The 18,427-nt window shown below is 48.1% G+C and overlaps 5 protein-coding genes across 5 annotated transcripts; 3 read left to right on the top strand and 2 right to left on the bottom strand.

Moving 5' to 3' along the window:
• Positions 1-278: 278 nt before the first annotated feature.
• On the top strand, positions 279-1,155 carry FSST1_004509 (ClpP/crotonase-like domain-containing protein; the record flags this gene model as incomplete). The annotated part of the gene is made up of 2 exons (XM_083230690.1): positions 279-589; positions 642-1,155. The coding sequence occupies 2 exons, from the start codon at positions 279-281 to the stop codon at positions 1,153-1,155; spliced, it is 825 nt and encodes a 274-aa protein (XP_083087939.1).
• Positions 1,156-1,669: 514 nt separating this feature from the next.
• Positions 1,670-4,791, bottom strand: FSST1_004508 (transcription factor domain-containing protein; the record flags this gene model as incomplete). Its single annotated transcript, XM_083230689.1, has 2 exons — positions 1,670-4,505; positions 4,679-4,791. The coding sequence occupies 2 exons, from the start codon at positions 4,789-4,791 to the stop codon at positions 1,670-1,672; spliced, it is 2,949 nt and encodes a 982-aa protein (XP_083087938.1).
• Positions 4,792-7,273: 2,482 nt separating this feature from the next.
• Positions 7,274-9,543, bottom strand: FSST1_004507 (transcription factor domain-containing protein; the record flags this gene model as incomplete). Its single annotated transcript, XM_083230688.1, has 6 exons — positions 7,274-8,107; positions 8,156-8,266; positions 8,320-9,252; positions 9,308-9,317; positions 9,374-9,386; positions 9,486-9,543. 6 exons carry the CDS (start codon positions 9,541-9,543, stop codon positions 7,274-7,276), a joined length of 1,959 nt encoding a protein of 652 aa, XP_083087937.1.
• Positions 9,544-13,670: 4,127 nt separating this feature from the next.
• Positions 13,671-15,388, top strand: FSST1_004506 (uncharacterized protein; the record flags this gene model as incomplete). The annotated part of the gene is made up of 2 exons (XM_083230687.1): positions 13,671-13,992; positions 14,043-15,388. The coding sequence occupies 2 exons, from the start codon at positions 13,671-13,673 to the stop codon at positions 15,386-15,388; spliced, it is 1,668 nt and encodes a 555-aa protein (XP_083087936.1).
• Positions 15,389-16,933: 1,545 nt separating this feature from the next.
• On the top strand, positions 16,934-18,052 carry FSST1_004505 (uncharacterized protein; the record flags this gene model as incomplete). Its single annotated transcript, XM_083230686.1, has 1 exon — positions 16,934-18,052. The coding sequence occupies one exon, from the start codon at positions 16,934-16,936 to the stop codon at positions 18,050-18,052; it is 1,119 nt and encodes a 372-aa protein (XP_083087935.1).
• Between the last annotated feature and the right edge of the window lie 375 nt (positions 18,053-18,427).

The raw sequence follows: 18,427 nt of genomic DNA, 5'->3' as shown, positions 1-18,427 counted from the left end.
TATATAATGAATAATCAAGTACGTACAATACTAAAATACATAAACAAGCATCGACATGCCAAATGTCTGCCATATCTGTATTTAACTACTGATGTGATCAATATATCAGTTACGTCCATCATATGATAGACATCTCATGCCGAGATTCAATGCTAGATCCATGGGTCGGTCTACCCCAACTGAGCCGAGGTCCCCACGTCTCTCTTACTTATACCCATACCGACCACCTTCAATGACTTTCATCATATTCTCATCTTCATCAAAAACTAATCCTCAAAATGTCTGCTCTCTTCACTCTCCCTATCGCGCAGTGTGGCGCTCATCCTGGCGGTACCCTCACTTGCACTGAGCCCTCACCAAGAGTCTACCTGCTGACCCTAGTGTCGCCTCCTGACAACCGTCTCACAGCGCCTGTCCTCAATGCCTTTCTCAACGCGCTAGACATAATCGAGTTTGGATACCCTCACGGTGTTGTGGCGACGACGTCTGGAATTCAAAAGTTTTACAGCAATGGGCTTGACCTTGAACATGCTGTTGCTACTGAAGGTTTCTGGCATTTGCTGTATAATGTTTGGAACCGCTTCTTGACGCATGTCTCTCGGTCCCTTCGCGCCTCTTAACTGACTTACTGACTGTACTAGATACCCTATGCCTACAGTAGCTCTTATGAACGGCCACGCCTTTGCAGGTGGTCTCATGCTCGCCACATCTCAAGACTACCGTCTGGCTCCCTCTCCACGCGGCTTCCTTTGTCTTAACGAGCTTGTCTTCGGTGCGCCTCTCAAGCCCGCCATGTCAGCTCTGTTCCGAGTCAAGTACTCCCACGCGACGTACCGTAGCCTCGTTCTTGAAGCCAAGCGCTTCTCAGGCGAGGACGCTGTAGCAGCAGGTATTGCCGACGGTATTGCGCCGCAAGGTGTTGAAGACCTTCTTCGCTTTGTCAAAGAGAAGGAGCTTCTTGACAAGAGCAAGTCGGGCGTGTACGGTGTGCTTAAGATGGAGATGTATGCAGGTTTGATTGAGTTTATGAAGGGTCCAACTATGGAGGCACATGAGAAGAGGTTCGACGACGCGCAGGCGATGGAGGGAGAGAGGAAGGAGTTTGGAAAGGTTTGGTATGAACAGTGGTTGAAGGATGTCAAGGCAAAGCTGTAGGGCCTTTTTGCATTGTATATACCCAGACAACTGTAAGCATATTTAGATACGAAACATCACCAAAGCCATGCTATAGAACCAGTATGAGTTATGCCAAGCTTTCCGATGGTGTTGTCATTGTTAAGTTTTCAATTTTTATATCGTGTTTTCGTGACTCTGGTTGATGAGGCCAATATCTTCAGCCGTCGACCATTGCCGTTTTCTCTACCAATTCCAATGTGTTGTCTTCAAACCACCCCCGCATTATCTATAGTTTATGGGTAAACCCTTCGTATAACAAGTCTGTATATATAAAAACACATCATAAATCCAAACCCACTTTCCGTACACCTGCCTGCGCCAAACTCGAACGCGGGAAATCTCAATGGGTATAGCAGCCCTGTTTTGTTGCTCCAATGATAAACGCCAAACCCATGCCTGTACCATATGGACGCCTCGCAAGTATATCATGACATGGTCTATAACAATGAGAATAGACATGATGCTTGAGTCAATGATGAACCAGACAATGAAATCAGTGACCACCCTGACCCATGTGGGGATGTTGCTGCTCTAACAGACCCAGCACATCCGACGGGAAATAGTCTAACCAAGGACCCATCATATCTGATTGCTGTAGCCCCAACGCAGCAATGTCAATATCCTGGCTATCAAAAGTGATGCCGTCCATGCTCCCCATTGAATTCACCCACGGCATGGTGTATGGGAAGTTATTCTGACCGTGACCGAAGTACATGTGATTAGCTCCCGAGAGTGTAGTGGCTGGAGTCACTCCGTTCTCTGCCATCGCTGTCGGAGGCGAGACGCTATACGCATCAAATCCAGTAGTGGGCTGGCTTGTGGGAGTAAACCTGGGCCCGGTATAGAAGTCATGACTTTCGCTATCCTCAGGTACACCGTCAAACTGAACATGGGGTCGCGTTTGGGTACTTGTCGCCGAGAGATTCGAAGTCCGACGGGGATTAGCAGGGCGTGACGATTGTCTCACAGCCGAGATGTTAGGCTGGGGGTAACCAGGAGCAAGCATGTTTGTCGTATCCGGTAGGCTTTGCCGAATAGGGTCAAAGATCATGTTGCCCGGAGGCGTGCTCGGTGCTCGTGCTGGCTGCGACGTATGCTGTCCAGTCTGAGCTGGCGAATCTCGATTTTGATACATGAGTGTCAGACTCGAGTTTGGTGAATTGGCTGTTCCTGCCAGGGTCCACGCTATAGGAGGCCCTGATAACCTTGGTGATGCCTTGTTCTCAAACTTAGGGAATGGGTTATTCAATGCCCCGTTGCTGCCTCGACGAGGCGCCTTTGTACTTTCGTACTCTTCCGCCGTGTAGGTTTCACAATCCCAGATTCCTTTGGCTCTTTGATCTAGGGCAGTAATGATATATGTAGCACCGCCCCAGTACATTTCAATCTGTTGTAGTGAATTGAAGCATTTTTGGTAATTCTGATTGGCTGCCGAGGCCAGCAGGGAATGCCTCGATGATTTTGCGTCACGAGATTTGTTGCCCGCTGGAACAGTGTGCTGAGTACCAGGGGGAGAGCTGTCTCTTGAAGGTGAGCTGGACGCGTTGGCACTCGACTCCATCACAAAGGCGCAAGCGGCGATGTAAATAGGCTGACAAGTAAAAGGGTTTCCGATGAAACTCTTTGGGTCGATCAGATCTGCAAATGACAAAATGTCGCAGATTGTTTTTGCGCTGCTCATACTAAGCTCACGACTGTCTGGAAGGAGCTGAAGTTCGGTGCGTAGCTCAGCAAAGGGCGTGAGGAGAGTCGGCTGGTGAAGGATGATGAAGAGAGCATGGAACCAAAAGTGCAAGAGGATAAATGTGGTGCCTTGACCTGCTCCCAGATATGCCTTGAAGTTACTAACATTGAACTGCAAACGCCAGTCCCAGTTCTTATAGAGCCTTGTCAGCTCATGTTCCATCTCGCCGAGCTTGTCCCATGTGTCCTTGGTGAGATCTTTCGCATTGCGGACTTTGTTCAAAACGTCGCAGACACGCCCATAAAGATGGATAATCTGCAGGAAAATAGGGTATGGCGCCGGCCAGTTCGTACCAGGGTCAATAAAGGGTTCCGGGATTGAGAGTTCCAAATCGTCATCTCGAAATGTGACAGGACGACCTGTCCCTGAGGAGATGACACGATCGAGGACAAAGACGGCCCAGAATGTATCCATTCGCTCTTGGACGAGTTCCTTTTGCTCTTGTGGGTTCAAATGACTTGACTCGCCTGTCTTTGCTTCCGAGTCTCCTTCGTCAACAGGCTGGCGTCCCCAGTTCTGGGAGTACAATGCGTCTTTTTCTCCATGATACTGGACACCAACCTCTTTTTGCAGGCCCAAGTCGACTGCCATACGAATAGCCAAGCCAAGGTACATCCAAAGTGCGCTGTCTTGACCTGCTCCAAAACCTTCGTATGCCATCAGAAGACAAGCTTGTACAGCACCGACAGTTGGACACGGGAAGGTATCAACAGTGGCTTGTCGAGCTCTTTGCGCAAACACTAACCCCCGTTCCATTCTCGGCATCTTATCATTTCCGTTTGTGAGGGCCGGCGAATCAGAGAACCTTGCTGATAGAGCGCATATCGAGTCGACCAGTATAGGCTCAACCCGCTTTTCCTTGACCATACGCAAGAACTTGGTTTGTCGAAGGAACGGGTAACTGGAACCCATTTGCGTAAAGAAAGTGTTGATGAGACTGATGATCAGGGGGTGAACCGGAGCCGGATCGTTCGGGTCGTAGGTGGGTAACTCCTCAGTGATCGCCTCGCTAACAACTGAGCTGCTTCCCTGTGGTCCACTATGTATTGATATGGGCGACGTCCCAGCCATCGAACCAGCCGTTGAGCGCCGGCGATCGCGAACAGAGACCACCATTTGCTTGAATCCAGGAACAATAGCAGTCGGGCCAAAGTATCGGAAGTAGGGAACGCGATGTCGCTCTGATTTGCGCACAGCTGTAGGAGAGGGGGTATTCTGCGCGGGGGCGGACGAGGGATGGTGACTGTTGTGCGAGGGCGCACCTGGTGTTTCTGTCGTGTCGTGTCTTGAATCGATCATGTTTGCGAGCGACATTGTAGCCTCCAAAGCTCCATGGGGAGTGGGTGCGTCGGGTGTGTGCTGGGCATGCACAGGGACCTTCTCGACTTTGATATCTTCATCGTGGTAGTTGTGATGTTCGTGTTCGTCGCGATCGTGGCCAGGCCTATCCAATGGTAGTTTCTCGGCGTCTTCTCTTTTTATTTCCTCAGGGTATCCCAGACATCGGTGGCCGTTCTTGGTGCAGGTAGAGCAAACGGGTCGTTCGCCGGCGCACCTCGTCTTGCGCTTCCGACAGGTCAAACACCTGAACCGCAAAGGAGTTAGCACCTCACAATTGGCTTGGGGTGGTGATTCGAGATCCGCACACAACACGAGGATTGTGTTGGCTACTTTCCAAGCAGATTGAGGATCTGGAGTCGTGCGACTAGTGCTGTGCCACAGCCAGGGGCAAGTCTAGCAGACCGGGAAAACACTTACGCAGCATTTATTCGGCGCCGCTTAGAAGGCGGTTGTCCTTGATTGTGTACGAAGCGAATCGGACGCGGCGGCGGCGGCGGAACCGAGTCCGATGTGTTGGTCTGGGTGCTCATGACTAAAACATGGTGATGCTTCCTTCAGAGTTGCGGAAGTGGGCGCAGAAGCGGATGGTGAGGTTGAACGTCTACGAGCTTGGCGCAAGGTTGGACAACAGAGGTATAAACATGCGAAAGACGATGACGAACGAGCGACAAGCTGACCAGCGGGGTTCGGCGTCTTTCTAGGCCTGCTGCAGACTGTGGCTTGTTTGTGTTGGGCGAATGATGTTTGCAGCAGGTGGCGAGGTAGTTAATGCAACCTCGGGGAATAGGATGCAAGGGATGCTATGCGACAAGAGAGATTGCGATCTTGTCTGGTTCGTAAGCTCGAAGAAAAGAGTTTAGAAGGAGAAAAAAAGGGTTGAAGCGATGATGCGACTACCGAGTTGACGAAAGCGCTAAGGGTAGACTGGAGTGCATCAACGGCCTAGTGGCATGTTCAGGATTGGTCGTGTGAAGAGAATCAGGAACATGAAACCAACAGGCGATGAGAAGTGACAGTGACAGTTCCTTGGGCTGAGAGGTAGGCAGGGATTTCGGATTGGGCTCTCAGGGGAATAGGGATGGAGAGACAATTGGTGAGAGTCGCAATATTTGATATGGTGAGAGAGGTGGCGAAAGGAAGTGAGGAGTTATTAGAGATTACTAAAAGAGAATAGGTTCAGAATTTGGGGGTATGGTACTGTAAAAAGGTTGTGGGTTGAAGTTGGCTTCCTTCTGTTAAGCCAAGAAGAAAGTGGACGACGAGCAGGGAGTCACGTCTGGGGATGGATGGTGTTTAGGCAAGTGGGGTAAGATGCTGCTTATGTGGACAGGCAGAACTCGAGAGCTCAAATGACCAAAGCTAATAATAAGGGACAATAATTAAGTAGAAGCTATGACAACATACCCTCGATATAATATCCAGTCTCTAAGAGGCACACATGGATAGGTAACTTTGGACTCGTGTTGTTGTAAGAATAGAGAGAAAAGACGTTGCGTGTTATTAAAGTAAAGAAACTAATGCAATCAACCAACAACCAACAAAACCGGGCACAACAAAAGAGGAACGAAACATCGTCACATTTATGATCCATCAAGTGGCAAGATTTAGCCTTGATCTCTCTCCTCTTTTCTCTCTCACTCGCCCTTTTCTACCGATTCATCTCATCCAATCCTCATCCACCATCAACTGATCCTGTTTACCTTTTTCTATTCTTTCCTTCCCCTTTTCCTTGGCCGTTGAACCCTCCGAGCCCAACCTTATTAGACTAGACAAAGCAAAAGCCGACGTTACGGCCCGCCTGCCACCTTGTTCAGCCCCCTTATTAGTCTAGTAGTCGGGATTGTCGTAGGTCAAGTGACCGACCGAATTGCAATACCCTTGTCTAGGTACATGATTCTTTTCTGTTTGACATGATGCATCTCGCACATAAAACACCGAAATGCATGCAGGCTGTCACATAGGCACTTCTAGGTGATGTTTTTGGACCAATCTGACTTTATCGCGCACCATAGATTCGACACGAACCTACACATGGTGACAAATACGTCACTGTTTCTAGAAACATTATGTATCTGATTGTTTCATCTTTAGAGGCTGAAGCGTACCCCACGGCGCTAGACAGTTGTCAATCCCGTGATCCAGACAGCCACCCTGGAACTAGGTAACTTCAAACCGAATAGAAGCCAAGTGAACCGGAGCACCGGGCATTGTAGAATGCGGGGGAGCGATTTATAGTGATGACTTAGTAATTGACCTTACACACATCCATTTCAATTGCTCTTTGTCGTATAAGAAAGCTCATCTCAGCTTCGTCAGCCAGTGGCTCAATGTTGACATCCCATGTCTATGCAGATCATTATGCACCGCCTGCCTCATCACCATTATAGGAAATGGAGCCTTTGATCTGTCAAATATCAGTGGCGAGTCGTATCGAGATCCACTAAACAAACACTGCGCCAATAGACAAGCTGTCTCGAGATACACATATCTAGGTACCTATTCATGAGTGAACACTCAGTATATCAGAAACGTTAACCATTGGAAGTATAAGATACGAAATCAGTAGGTCAGTGTATGATACTTAGACTATACTTGAGACTATTTGTTTTTCATCCCAAACACTTATCTAGAACGCCAATAGGTTCTGCTACCCGCTGGGTGCATTCAATATGCATTCATAAACACAACAACATTATGAATATCACAGGGGGGTGGAGTCAGTTTTAAGCTTTGAAAATTACGTAGAACCATGAAATTCATAAAGACAAGAACCCGACGCTTCATATATACATACAGTTGAAACAGTAACCACCTCAGATAAACCGACCTAAAACCAGTTTGCAAATTACCAACCCCAAGATCAACGCCAGGTAGTGTTCTCAGCCCTCCTAAACAATGTAATTACTTCGCTTCCCATCACTTTTCAACTCCTTAAATGTTTCAGTGTATAGTTGCTGAAAGGGTATCGCCAATCCACCACCGTCATTTCAGTCATGCGTCTTCTTCTTCTCGTTACCCGAAAACGATAGTCACCCCCATATCTGCACTGACTCTTCGCCAGAGATCACCTCCACTTCTGACACCCATCGTCATTGCCTCCTCTTGTTGTTGCATCATGTCAGTCTTGTCGGCCCGTCTCCAAACTTCTTGAACAATAGTCCATGCACGGTCGATATTTGTCATGCCTTGCCGGCGATTGATGGCGATGAATGTCTGGCGTGCCAAACCACGGTCAGAAAGTGTAGTGGCCTCGCAAGCCGCAACAAATAATGGCCAGAGAAGGGCGCTCATAGGACCTGTATTGCTGACAGTTCCAACACAATGAGTAAGACTGATGTGCGCGTGACGTTGTACAAGTGGATGTCGGCGTGGGTAGCTATAAATGGTGCGGTAAAGATAGACGAATGCAGAATGGCGGTAGGACAAGGCGTTGCTCAGAATACTTTGGAGTCGGCTCCTTTCGGTCGATTGCTCAGGGCTCAGTTCCTCGGGATTCTGGTTCAGGATCGAATTTTCAGGGAGCACAGGGTGCCAATCCTCCAGAGCGCCTTCGATGGCTGTTGCCGAGGTTTCAAATTCCGTTCTGAGGACTGCCACCTTGGAAACCTCTTCGTTCGCAACTGCAACGTCAAGCTGGTCTTTCAAGGCTAAAAGGTTAGAGAGCCGGTGAATTATAGGCCACAGAGAAGTTGCCATGCCAAGCAGAGTATCAACACTATTGAGCGGAGATGTCGCACCACCAGAGTCGAGGGGAGGAAATGGTGCCAGGTAGTTGGTGCCTGGAGCACTAGAAAGAGGAGCAGTACCAAAAGACAGCGCTGCAATCACATCATAAAAGCGGAATGCCTATAAATAGTCAGTGATTGCTCGTACAGATTCCAAGAAAAAACTTACACGCTCCAAAAAGACGCCCGTCGGGTCGGTGGCACTCCCGTTGTTGCTCATAATAGTCATTGCACCCTTGAGATGGCCATCGACAATGTTGGACCGACCTTTTTGAACCAACTAATAAAATGTCAGATAAATAGTAATGGGGAAAGTTGTGTTCATCCACTCACCACTTCGTAATACACCAGAAGCATAATGGCAGCCAGTAGTTCATTACGATTTGCGCCTGCTCCCTTCTGAATTAACCGTGCAAGACCTTGGATGGCTTTGTTATGGAAGTAAACACTCTTCTCGGCGTTCTCAACTCCACGGTATTCGAGATGAGCACTTGCGAGAGCATAAACAGCGTTGGAAACAGGCTGACTCTCGTGACACAGGGGAAGAACGAGTTGCTGGAATGGGTTTCCACTCTCTTCACGGAATACGATGAGATGAGATAGAACGTTGCAGAAATGATCCACAAGGGCGCGTCGGTTGTTGCGCTCAGAGAACTCTGAAAACATCGGGGAGCAGAACTCGAGTCGAGGAGATGGTGTTGGGACGGGCGCAATCATAGCAAGAGAAGGCGAAGGAGTTGCATATGCAGGCGCATATGTCCCAGCATAAGTCGTTGTGGGAATGTTGATGCTGATCGACTCCCGGCGGATAATCTCTTCAACATCCTCCTCCTCCTGGTTCTCAAGATGTTGCACAACGAACTTTGGTTCATCGAATGGCGGCAGCTGAAACTCCACCGAATCAAGAGGAGAAATCAACGGGAGGTCTGTAGGGCTCCAGTCGAAGGAGTTGACTCTAGTTTTGTTTGTAGTCAGGTTGACGAGAGATGTGTTAAGTGTTGGTGCCCCTGTGCTGGGGAGAGCTTCATCGGAGTCTTCGTCGGCTGATTTGTCGTTCGCATCGTCGTTCCATTCTGATGAGATTTGGGCATCTAAAGCCTGAGCCGCCCTGTCTGAGCCGGAGGAAGAATTGGTATCGAATGGCGAGCAAGGAACAGTCGAGTCACGCTTGCGCCTCTGTCGAGGTCGAACAGGCTCATACATGCACTCCTGGCCACGTTCCAAGCATCGAGCGCATGCAGGTCGGATTTCGTCACACTTCTTTTTCTACGGGAAACAAGTCAGTATGGTGCCAGTTTCACGCTTTGAGTGAGATGTGTACCTTTTCCTTGCTGGAATGGTGTTAGTCAATGTGCTGAGACGGGGATGGGTTGTTTCATAGACTTACCAATAGCTACATCCTGTGCGACAGCGAAACGATATCCAGGTCAGCAAGCCATCCGTAATACAACAGGATAAATGTAACAGAATGCTTCCAGAATGAAATGTTTTTGACATACCTGCGCGCGAACGCTTCTTGGGGACCTTGGGGGGTGCAAGTCTAGTATACAGCAACATCGCGACAGCTATATATGGTGGCGAATATAGATGATCAAGGGATCACAACGTTAATCATGCGGTTTCCATCTACCGGGAATAATGCTGATGCTGCATGCGCCTCGAGGATGGTAACAAGGTGGCACGATTGTTGCAGGTGTCAGAATCTCAATACAAGAAACTTCTGATATAATATTTGATGTATCGTAGAAAGTAGTTGTCGAACAAGTGAAACAGGATCGATATTGGATAGATGATCTGCGTCGGTGTGGGGGAGGAAGAGGGGAAATAATGTCCACAAGAAGCCGAGGATCTTGGGGAAGAATTGATTGCGGAGGTGAAAGGATCAAAAGCGATATTTGATTCAGGTTGGAAAATCACGATAATGGTTGAACAAGAGTCAAGGTCAAGATGGAGGTCAAGAGGGGGGAGACGAGAGAGAAAAGAGCTGGCAAGGGATCAAAAATTGATGCCTCGTGCGTCCCCGGGGCGTCATGGTTCGGTCTATCACTGCCAGCAGCAGAAGGACCTTACCTTACTCCATGCCTTGTCAGTCTAATTCTGTCACTACACACCATCGTGATCTTTGAGCATCCACGACCTTTCCATGGATCCCTGGCCCTTGCCGAGACACTTTCCCAACTCTGGACGTTACCTTTTGTTAGCTTGCGGGGTTACGGGCGCTACAATTGACTTGGATCAGGCTCAGAGAGAGGGATTAGGGATGGCAGATGGGCCCATGGGATGAGTACAGGGGCCTTCGGAATCCATAGCAAAATTTGACTATGGGGAAATGAGAGTCGAAATAAGTCGGGCAATTCATGTTACTGATTCTTTTTAATCCTTACCTACGCCCCAACGGTGTCCTTGGTAGTTCAAACTCTCCGAAGCCGCCAGTAATTGATTTATAACAGTACCTAATTTACAGTGGATGGGAAGCCCGGGGGAATAGGAGCCGAATAATTCCTACTGTGCTCATGGGCTATCTGAACTCCCACCAGACAGTGTCTATACAGTATGACTCAGACAAGTCGCCCCGCTCCCCCAAGGTAGCAGGTGACTGACTGAGTTTCCTTCATGGATCTCAAGGACCCTCCTGTCAATCGACGCCACCCAAAATTCACCTTGCAGAGTTCTAGAATCGACGTAATAGACGAGAAGGGCATCAATGGCACCCTCACCATCTGCATTCGAGGATTAAACCTCAAACTCCTCGTGTCCCTGCAGCCTCAAACAGGATTCGAAAGGCGGCAAACTCCTGGCCCTGGCATTCTTTTCCCCGGTAAGCTGGAAAATCCGGGGTAATGAGACTGCAATCCAGCACAATTAGGCTTTCAATGACTGCCACTAGGTTTGGATGGTGATGGGCAACTCGCTCTGACAGGTGCGGCAAACAGAAAACCTGGCTAATTTATTAAGCCATTGCCCGCCGCTCGCGTGCTTTGCCGGACGCCGCAACCCCTTCCCGCTTCAACCATTCAATGGCATGCTTGTATCGGTCAGAGATCTTCGTCCTTTTTGATAATGGAATTGTTCATGGAGATCAGGACAAGGGATCAGCATCCCCGCACCCACGCGTGGTTCGATTGCGGAATAGGAAATGCTGGGTTGAAGCCGACCATTCGCCTAAGGAAGCATAAGAGACGAAATTAGTAGGTCACTTTATGCCATATAGGCCATATTCTCATGTCATTTATTTTTGTATCCTAAATCTCGGAGGCTAATTTTCTGTTACACACTAGGCTTACAGCAATTCGATGGGTCAAATAGAGTTCAGGGACCCTTAACAACGCCTATTGATCGACATGCTCCAAAACTGGGGACAAATCCAATTTTACAACGGGTTTGGGCGTACCGATCCGACACTACATGTTCGTATCCTGCCGCCGATGGTCTATTTTAATATTAAGTGAAACCGAAGGATGGAGACTTCAACTACTCCAACTATAGCGAGCGACTGTGAAGCACAAGTCTTCGACCACGAGACCGCAAAAGCTTTGGTCTAGGAACCACCGGCATGCGGCTAACGTTGCAGAACCCTTGAGAGACCTAACGGTTCTTGGCAGGCCACAGGCAGGTTACAGCTCCCCTTTAAGCTACAGCTGCACGGAGCCACAGCTGTCGAACATCCATGCAGTATTTGGGAGGTCAACTTCATGATGTGTGGATTAGCACTGGAGCTAGGGGAATTTGGCTTTGAACAAGCATTGTTGACAAGTGGAGCGATGTCAACACTTGCGCGATCTGGGCTGATCGTTGATAATACTCCTGGCTATTGCCCTCGACGTTGCAGCTGTATTAGGCCTCATCTTTGTTCGTCATGACCCAACCAATATAACGGCTTTTTTCTAGTTCTTGGCCAGACGTCCAAGCAAGAAGGGTCTCAGTACACAAAGTATTGACGGGCCTGTCGACGAACTTCTCTGAATGCCGTTTACCCTGGGAGCCGAGGTTCGCAACACCTCGGAAATCTTTCAGATTGACATTAGCTCAAAAATGTCCCCACAGTCGAATTTCAATCCGTCTGTAGTCTGCTCCAGCGAGGGGTCAATCTATATTCGGAAGTAGCACCGTCGCGATGTCAAGTGAACAACCTCGTGGTAAACCAACCAGGCCAAACGATAAAGTTCCGAATTCAGCCCGATATGATCGTCAAGACAGAGGATTGTAATCTCGAACTATGATCAGTCTGTACGAGAACCGAAGCTAACCACAGCCTGACCGTCGAAGGAACGGTCAGATTTGTTGTGATAGGAAAAAGCTCCAGACAGGTGGGTTGGTCAGAGACTGCCAGACCTTTCCATCTCTTGATACGCCCAAGGTCTACGATGCCTTTGTGATATTGTGTATATATCTTGAGTTTAGTATTCGCCTATTCGGCTTGTTCGCCGGTTCGGTCAGGACCCACATGGCCGAAGTTCTCATCAATTTCATTAACAAGCACAGCCCAAAAGCTTTGTTCTTCGTCGCAAAGGTTGCTAAAATCTGTCCGGCTCTCCGTCCACGATGTTCTCGGCCCCCAAAGCCCCAGTACTTTGGTAGCACCATGTGTCTCTCCTGTCGATTATTGACAGGGTTGTCTCGTTCAGCAAAGCTTTCAATTCGTGGCCTTGTCTGTTTGTCAGACGGACACGTCTTTTGAATGGCTGCCACGAGCAACCTAATGCACATGGACGCACCATTTTGTTCCGAGCAATGCATCCTCCGTTTATAGTCGACCACTGAAAGGCTGGGAAGTCGGTCGTCGACCAATGGTACAATGAGGGACACAACAATTGTCTTGGGGATCCAGAAATAGGACAGCTTGGGGGCTTTGCTCTGGTCCCTTGGGCCACTGTCCCCAGCAAATCCAGTCAGATGCGTTGCTGCATGAGCTGCGAGTTGAGGTAGGGCAGCAGAGGAAGATGTCATACTCTAACAACTCTGTCACCGATCGATAGTTTTGAGGCTTTTGGCCTATGGCATCGCCGATTTGGTTTCACCTCAAGCTGATTCCTGCATGAGAAAACGAGCCGCGTGTCATGTCCATTTATGCTTATCCTTAGACAATTGCTCATCATGTCTGTGTTGTTCGTCTTCTCACCGTTTCATTTCTGGGCTCCGTCTCCACGCTGGACCCATGATAATATCCTCAAGAGGAGCTATAATTGTTTAAATCTCACCAGCGCAGCGCACTGAGCCTTTCTGCCCAACCAAAACGAACGGCACAACTGGTTTCAGTGGGCATTTTGCTCAGCCCTACAGACGCCGTTGTCTCGTCTGGCACGATTGCAGCAATTACTGCTCACTCGTGGCGTAGCATCCTCTGACCCTAGCTTAGGACAAGCCTCTAAGGCCTCCGTTGCTGACATTAGGAACCTGTGTTTTCTCTGACTTGGTTCTCCTTTTTTGCTCTTTTCATATTCACGATACCTTTGTTGGACGCAAAACCGACTTCGACTCGACGACGATCCTAGCTCAAACTAACCTGTGGCGGGTTTACGGCAACAACTATCGATCAACAAATAACCATACATTTGCGACAACTACCACACCCAAACGTTCAATTTACCCGTTTCGGATTTGGTTTATGATCGGCGCCCCTCGCGACTTTGCGACATAATCTCGGTTCACTGTCGCGTCTCCCCTCGGTTCTATGATCGCACAAGATGAGGGACTGGGGGTGTAGATTATGTGCTGCCTCACTTCTGAGCGCATTTTGGGCTTTGGGGATCGAGGCAGCCGATTTCAAAAGATACGATGGAGTTCATAGGATTGAGAAGGAATCACAAATTACGCAAGCCGCAGGGCTTGGTCGACGAGCTGACGAACAATGTGCCACGAGTCTGAAATTGTGCCCAGCAAGTCTGAATGGAGGTTGCTGTCCCGAGAATTACGATTGCGCCAAAGAAAGCTGTCAAGCGACAACAAAGGGTCCTTCAACATGTGGAACGAAGATTGGTTGGCATGTTTGCGATCCGGTCTACGGAGGTTCGTATTTGCATGTCCGGTATTTGTAGAGCTAGGCTTACATATGATAGGTGGCTGCTGTCCGGATGGATATTTGTGTGAAACTGCGGATGGTTGTGTTCCACCATCTGGATCACCGTATACATACGGATGCCCGAGTAGCCAATATCTCTGCCCATCGTCGTTAAGCTACGGATGTTGTCCCAACGGCTTGGCTTGCGGCGTGAACCAGTGTTACCCTTCTGATCCTGTAACCGTCACAAGCACTATGATGATCACAACGACAATACAAGGAGAGCGAACAACTTACAGGACGACGGCCATCGAAGTGGAAACACCAACGGTTCCTACAGCTCTTCCAACAGTCGACGCCGATGACAATAACGACCAAGCAGTTCTGAAGTACTTCCCTTCAACGATACCTAAAGAGAGCCCAATATCCTCTTCTGACAAGGATAATGACGATAAGGGAGGCCTATCAACCGGCGCACTAGCAGGTATCATTGCTGGTTCTGTGGCCATTCTTATTATTGTCCTGGTAACAGCCTTTATCATTATTCGCCATCTGAATAAGGTTGTGGCTGCAGTCAGCACCTCAAAGGTATCGGAAAGGTCCCGCGGATCCAATACTCAGTCGAGGCCTGTAAGAGAGTTTAAGACGGCGGACTCTGAGGCCGACGAACTGAGCGCCAATCCCTTGATCCATCCATCATTAATACCTCCACGGCCGAGAAACCCAGGACCTGATTCAGCAGCAACATCGCCATTCGGTCCCGCAAGCGCAGACTATAGTTCAAATGAACCTACACCCGGGGCAAACGGATATCACGCAATATCGACAAGTGCGAATACGAGTAGGCATCCCAGCTTCGACGCGATGGGCAATCGTGACGACTATTTCACAGCTGTGGCGGCAGGTGACCAGCAACGAGTCAGCCAGATTTCAAGGTTCACACATTCGACAAGGAACAGGTCGAGTACAGACTCGCACGGAACATATACTCATGTGAGGAATCACAGCAATGCTTCCGAGGGGTCTGATGGTACCCCCGGAGTGATGGCAGGCTCTCAGCCCACAGCAGAGCTTGAGGCAACACCTTATATACCAGAGCTACCGAGCTCCCCATCGTCGGTGGTGTTCCCACGAGACGAGAGACGGCGATCATCTGGTAGTATTCCAAATACCCAGAGTCGACCCCCAGTTGCTCAGCGGAATTCTAGCGGCCCACGCATACGGAGTGATTCACTCGGTCAAAGCAATCTCACCAGCGTTACTGAAGAAATGCATGGATTCTATGGGCCGAGTGAACATCTCGTGGGCCAGACTGATACACACCGGCCGGGAACGAGGGGCTCGCACACCCAAAAGCAAAATTTACCGAAGGAACACCCTGGTCCTGTGACTGAAGAATCATAATATCTCATTCGGTGCGGTCTTTCTCTTAATATCTTTTTTTTAATTTTTTTTTAGCGCGGGTGGATTTGAGATACACATAGCGTGGCAAGGCGTTCTCTCACGGATGGGATATTTCGCACTGGGTATCTACAAGTGTTTGGGTCTTATCTAAGGGAATATACGAGTATAAGAAATATTGACTATTATACCTTTTTATAATTGCTCTAAGTGTCAGAGGTACGAAGCTTCATAGTACGAACCAAGAGGGTCAGATTTATGGGCAGTAGTGGTCAAACTCGGACTCATTTCTGATTCAGCTATAGATGAGGCTATTTTGCTCGACTGATACGAATTGGGGGGCTGGCTGAGCATACACACCGGGAATATTATTGCAGGCTACCATGCGTGTTGGTTGCAATAATGGGGGTGGCGTCCAGGATTTATATTACTTGCAGTGACAAAATGCGGCTCCTTCGTCGTATGCATCTCTGCCTGTGACTAGATCCTGTTACTAAACTTTAAAGCATACTATCATCCTTCATCGCTCGCTAACCTGAGTCTACATTGAATATCTAGCTTGTTCCCCTGGGCAACTATCTAACTCTCCTTTTTCTATAGATATCTTATACGTGGAATACTGTGGGTAGTGCCCCCTTTCCTGCGTATGCGAAGGCCATCGTTAACACTTGCCAACTGCAACTCAAGTCATAGTAGAAACTTAATCCAGAACTTGTGCCAAGAATAACCCACTAACGTCTCTCTTTTTCATTTCGACGTATCACCACTATCGTATTGACAACCTTGGACTTAGTCCTGTGTTGATGAAGCCAAGGATACCGTATAAGCGCAATGTTTCCGACATTTGCATGTTTGATGCAGAGTAGACTAGATTTGCAGAGAGTATAAATAAAAGGAGCTAATAAGAGGAAAAACCTCAAGCATGAATAGTACGCAAGGGAAAGAGTTATTTTGTACATATAGCATGTTATTGAGTTAAGCACTGCGCTAATAGCGTTGGCAGCAAGAGGTAGCGAATTTTTAAGTTCAAGTTCTTGGTCCTTTTGTTCTATTTGACGTTAAAGTCGAGCTTGTAGTAGGGTTGTAGAAGTAAGACGTGATTACCGCCAAACCTTCTTTCCTGTCAATTTCTAACCATACCTCGATATCACTAAAGAAGTTCTTAGGGTACCAGAAGAATTAGCTGCTCAAAGCATAAGATATGAAATTAGTAGGATGGCTTATGCCGTTTAGGTGAGGCTTCTTAGGCTATTTATTCTTATACTCTGAAGCTTGGAGGTCAACGTTTCTATTATCCACCAGGAATTAATAAACATGTTCAACTTAACACCCTGTCTTCTTAACTCTAACTCTTAACTGAAGTATATACTGACATAACAAAACCTTGATGGAATTCTTCTCCAACATGAGAAAAGTTAGACAAGATGGGTATAAATATATTGCATGGTAACTACTTGCCTCTGCTTCTTGGTATGAGCAGTCCTCTTCAAAACAGTCGCTTTTTTACATTCAGAAAGCCTCCGCTTGTAGACTTTGTCTCGTACCAATATGGGTGAGCTACAGAGTCTCGTCTCCCCGATTCTAGTCAACTCTCGGTCATCACTGTCAACCCTCCCTCCATATGAGCAGAAACCTGACTGTTTTCTTCTCAATCTCCCTGTCGTGATTGTGGAGTTGATCAACGAACACCTTCCTTTCAGCGGCCGAGTATGCATCCGATTAACATGCTTAGCCATGTACTACTCGCTCAAAAGCCCAGCCAAGCCGATTGAAGACGAGGAATGGATAGAGTGTGCTGTCCTCGTCTGTCGAGACCGACCTGACTGCTGGGTGGCTGAAACAAGGCCGTATGTCAGGCATATGCTGGAAGTCGATATGCCCAATCCACCAAAAGGCAGCCCAGTGTCTGAGAATCCGTTTTGGTCATCGGAGGCGGTATACTTGTTTGAGCGCAATACTGTGGTCGAGGCTGAGCATGTTCAGCGTGCCATCAAATACAGCCAGCTCGAGAGGAAGACCTGGCAGCAAGCGGAATATCTCAAACTCCTGTTGGAACCGTACCAGACGATGTTTCAACCTGAATGGACACTTGGCCCTCGGGACGAAGCAAAGTGTTACTTCCAGTGGTATCCCAAGGTCGTCTCTGGTAGGTATCTAACCTTTAGCCAATGGAGTTTCATAAACAAACGGGGCAACAAACCAGTGGAACTGCGTAAACTTGGATGCTTTGGGGCATGCATGCATCAAGTCACAGATCCAGCTCGATACGAACATTTCCTGGCGCGCGAGAGAGCGGCCATGTCGGAGCGCTTCATGAATGATCAGACGCATTCTAATCATCAACGGAAGCGGCTACTCAGGTTGCATCCCGAGTGCAGCGATCCTTTCTATGAATGCCTACAAAATGCATACTATATGCACGGAATTTGGTTCGACGGAGCGTGTCCTTGGTGTCTTAGTGAATTTTCAGTGTGTGTAAGAAAATCAGGAGGCCTGGTTATAAACATGTGGAGAGATTTGGGGAATGTCGATACACCTTTTAATCATGACTGGTGGGATCATGAGGACAACCACTCACGCGTGGGAAGTATGGGAAGAGATATCCATCAGAAGTGGGAAATTCGAACTCGTTACGGGATTGTTGACGGGAAATGGTCGGTTTTCTGATCATTGTATTGCTTTTCGAGAGTTGAAAATATGTATGTTTATTTGACCAGCTCATTATCTTCTAAGCTTTAGGATATAAAAATAAATTGCTTAAGGAGTCTGGCCTAAATAGCATAAAACAGTCTATTAATTTCATCTCTTATGCTCCTCAGCTAATTCTTCTGATGCTTGGAGAAGATGTATTATTGTAGTTACCATACAGCAATTGCAGTGTATATACGTCGCAGTCTTACCTTGTTAAAGGAAATAACGAAAATCAAGTTTGTAAGCCACTTTGGTCATTGTGCACCGGATATAGAGACACAAGGTTTCACTTGTACCTTTTCTCATCGTCGAGAAATGCGGTTGTTGTAAGTGAAACAGACCTCGACCGAC

The sequence above is a fragment of the Fusarium sambucinum genome, chromosome I (assembly GCF_050947815.1).
Source record: "Fusarium sambucinum isolate potato_lamoka chromosome I, whole genome shotgun sequence".
NCBI classification, from domain to species: Eukaryota; Fungi; Ascomycota; class Sordariomycetes; order Hypocreales; family Nectriaceae; genus Fusarium; species Fusarium sambucinum.
This window is presented reverse-complemented; position numbering and strand designations above follow the sequence as displayed.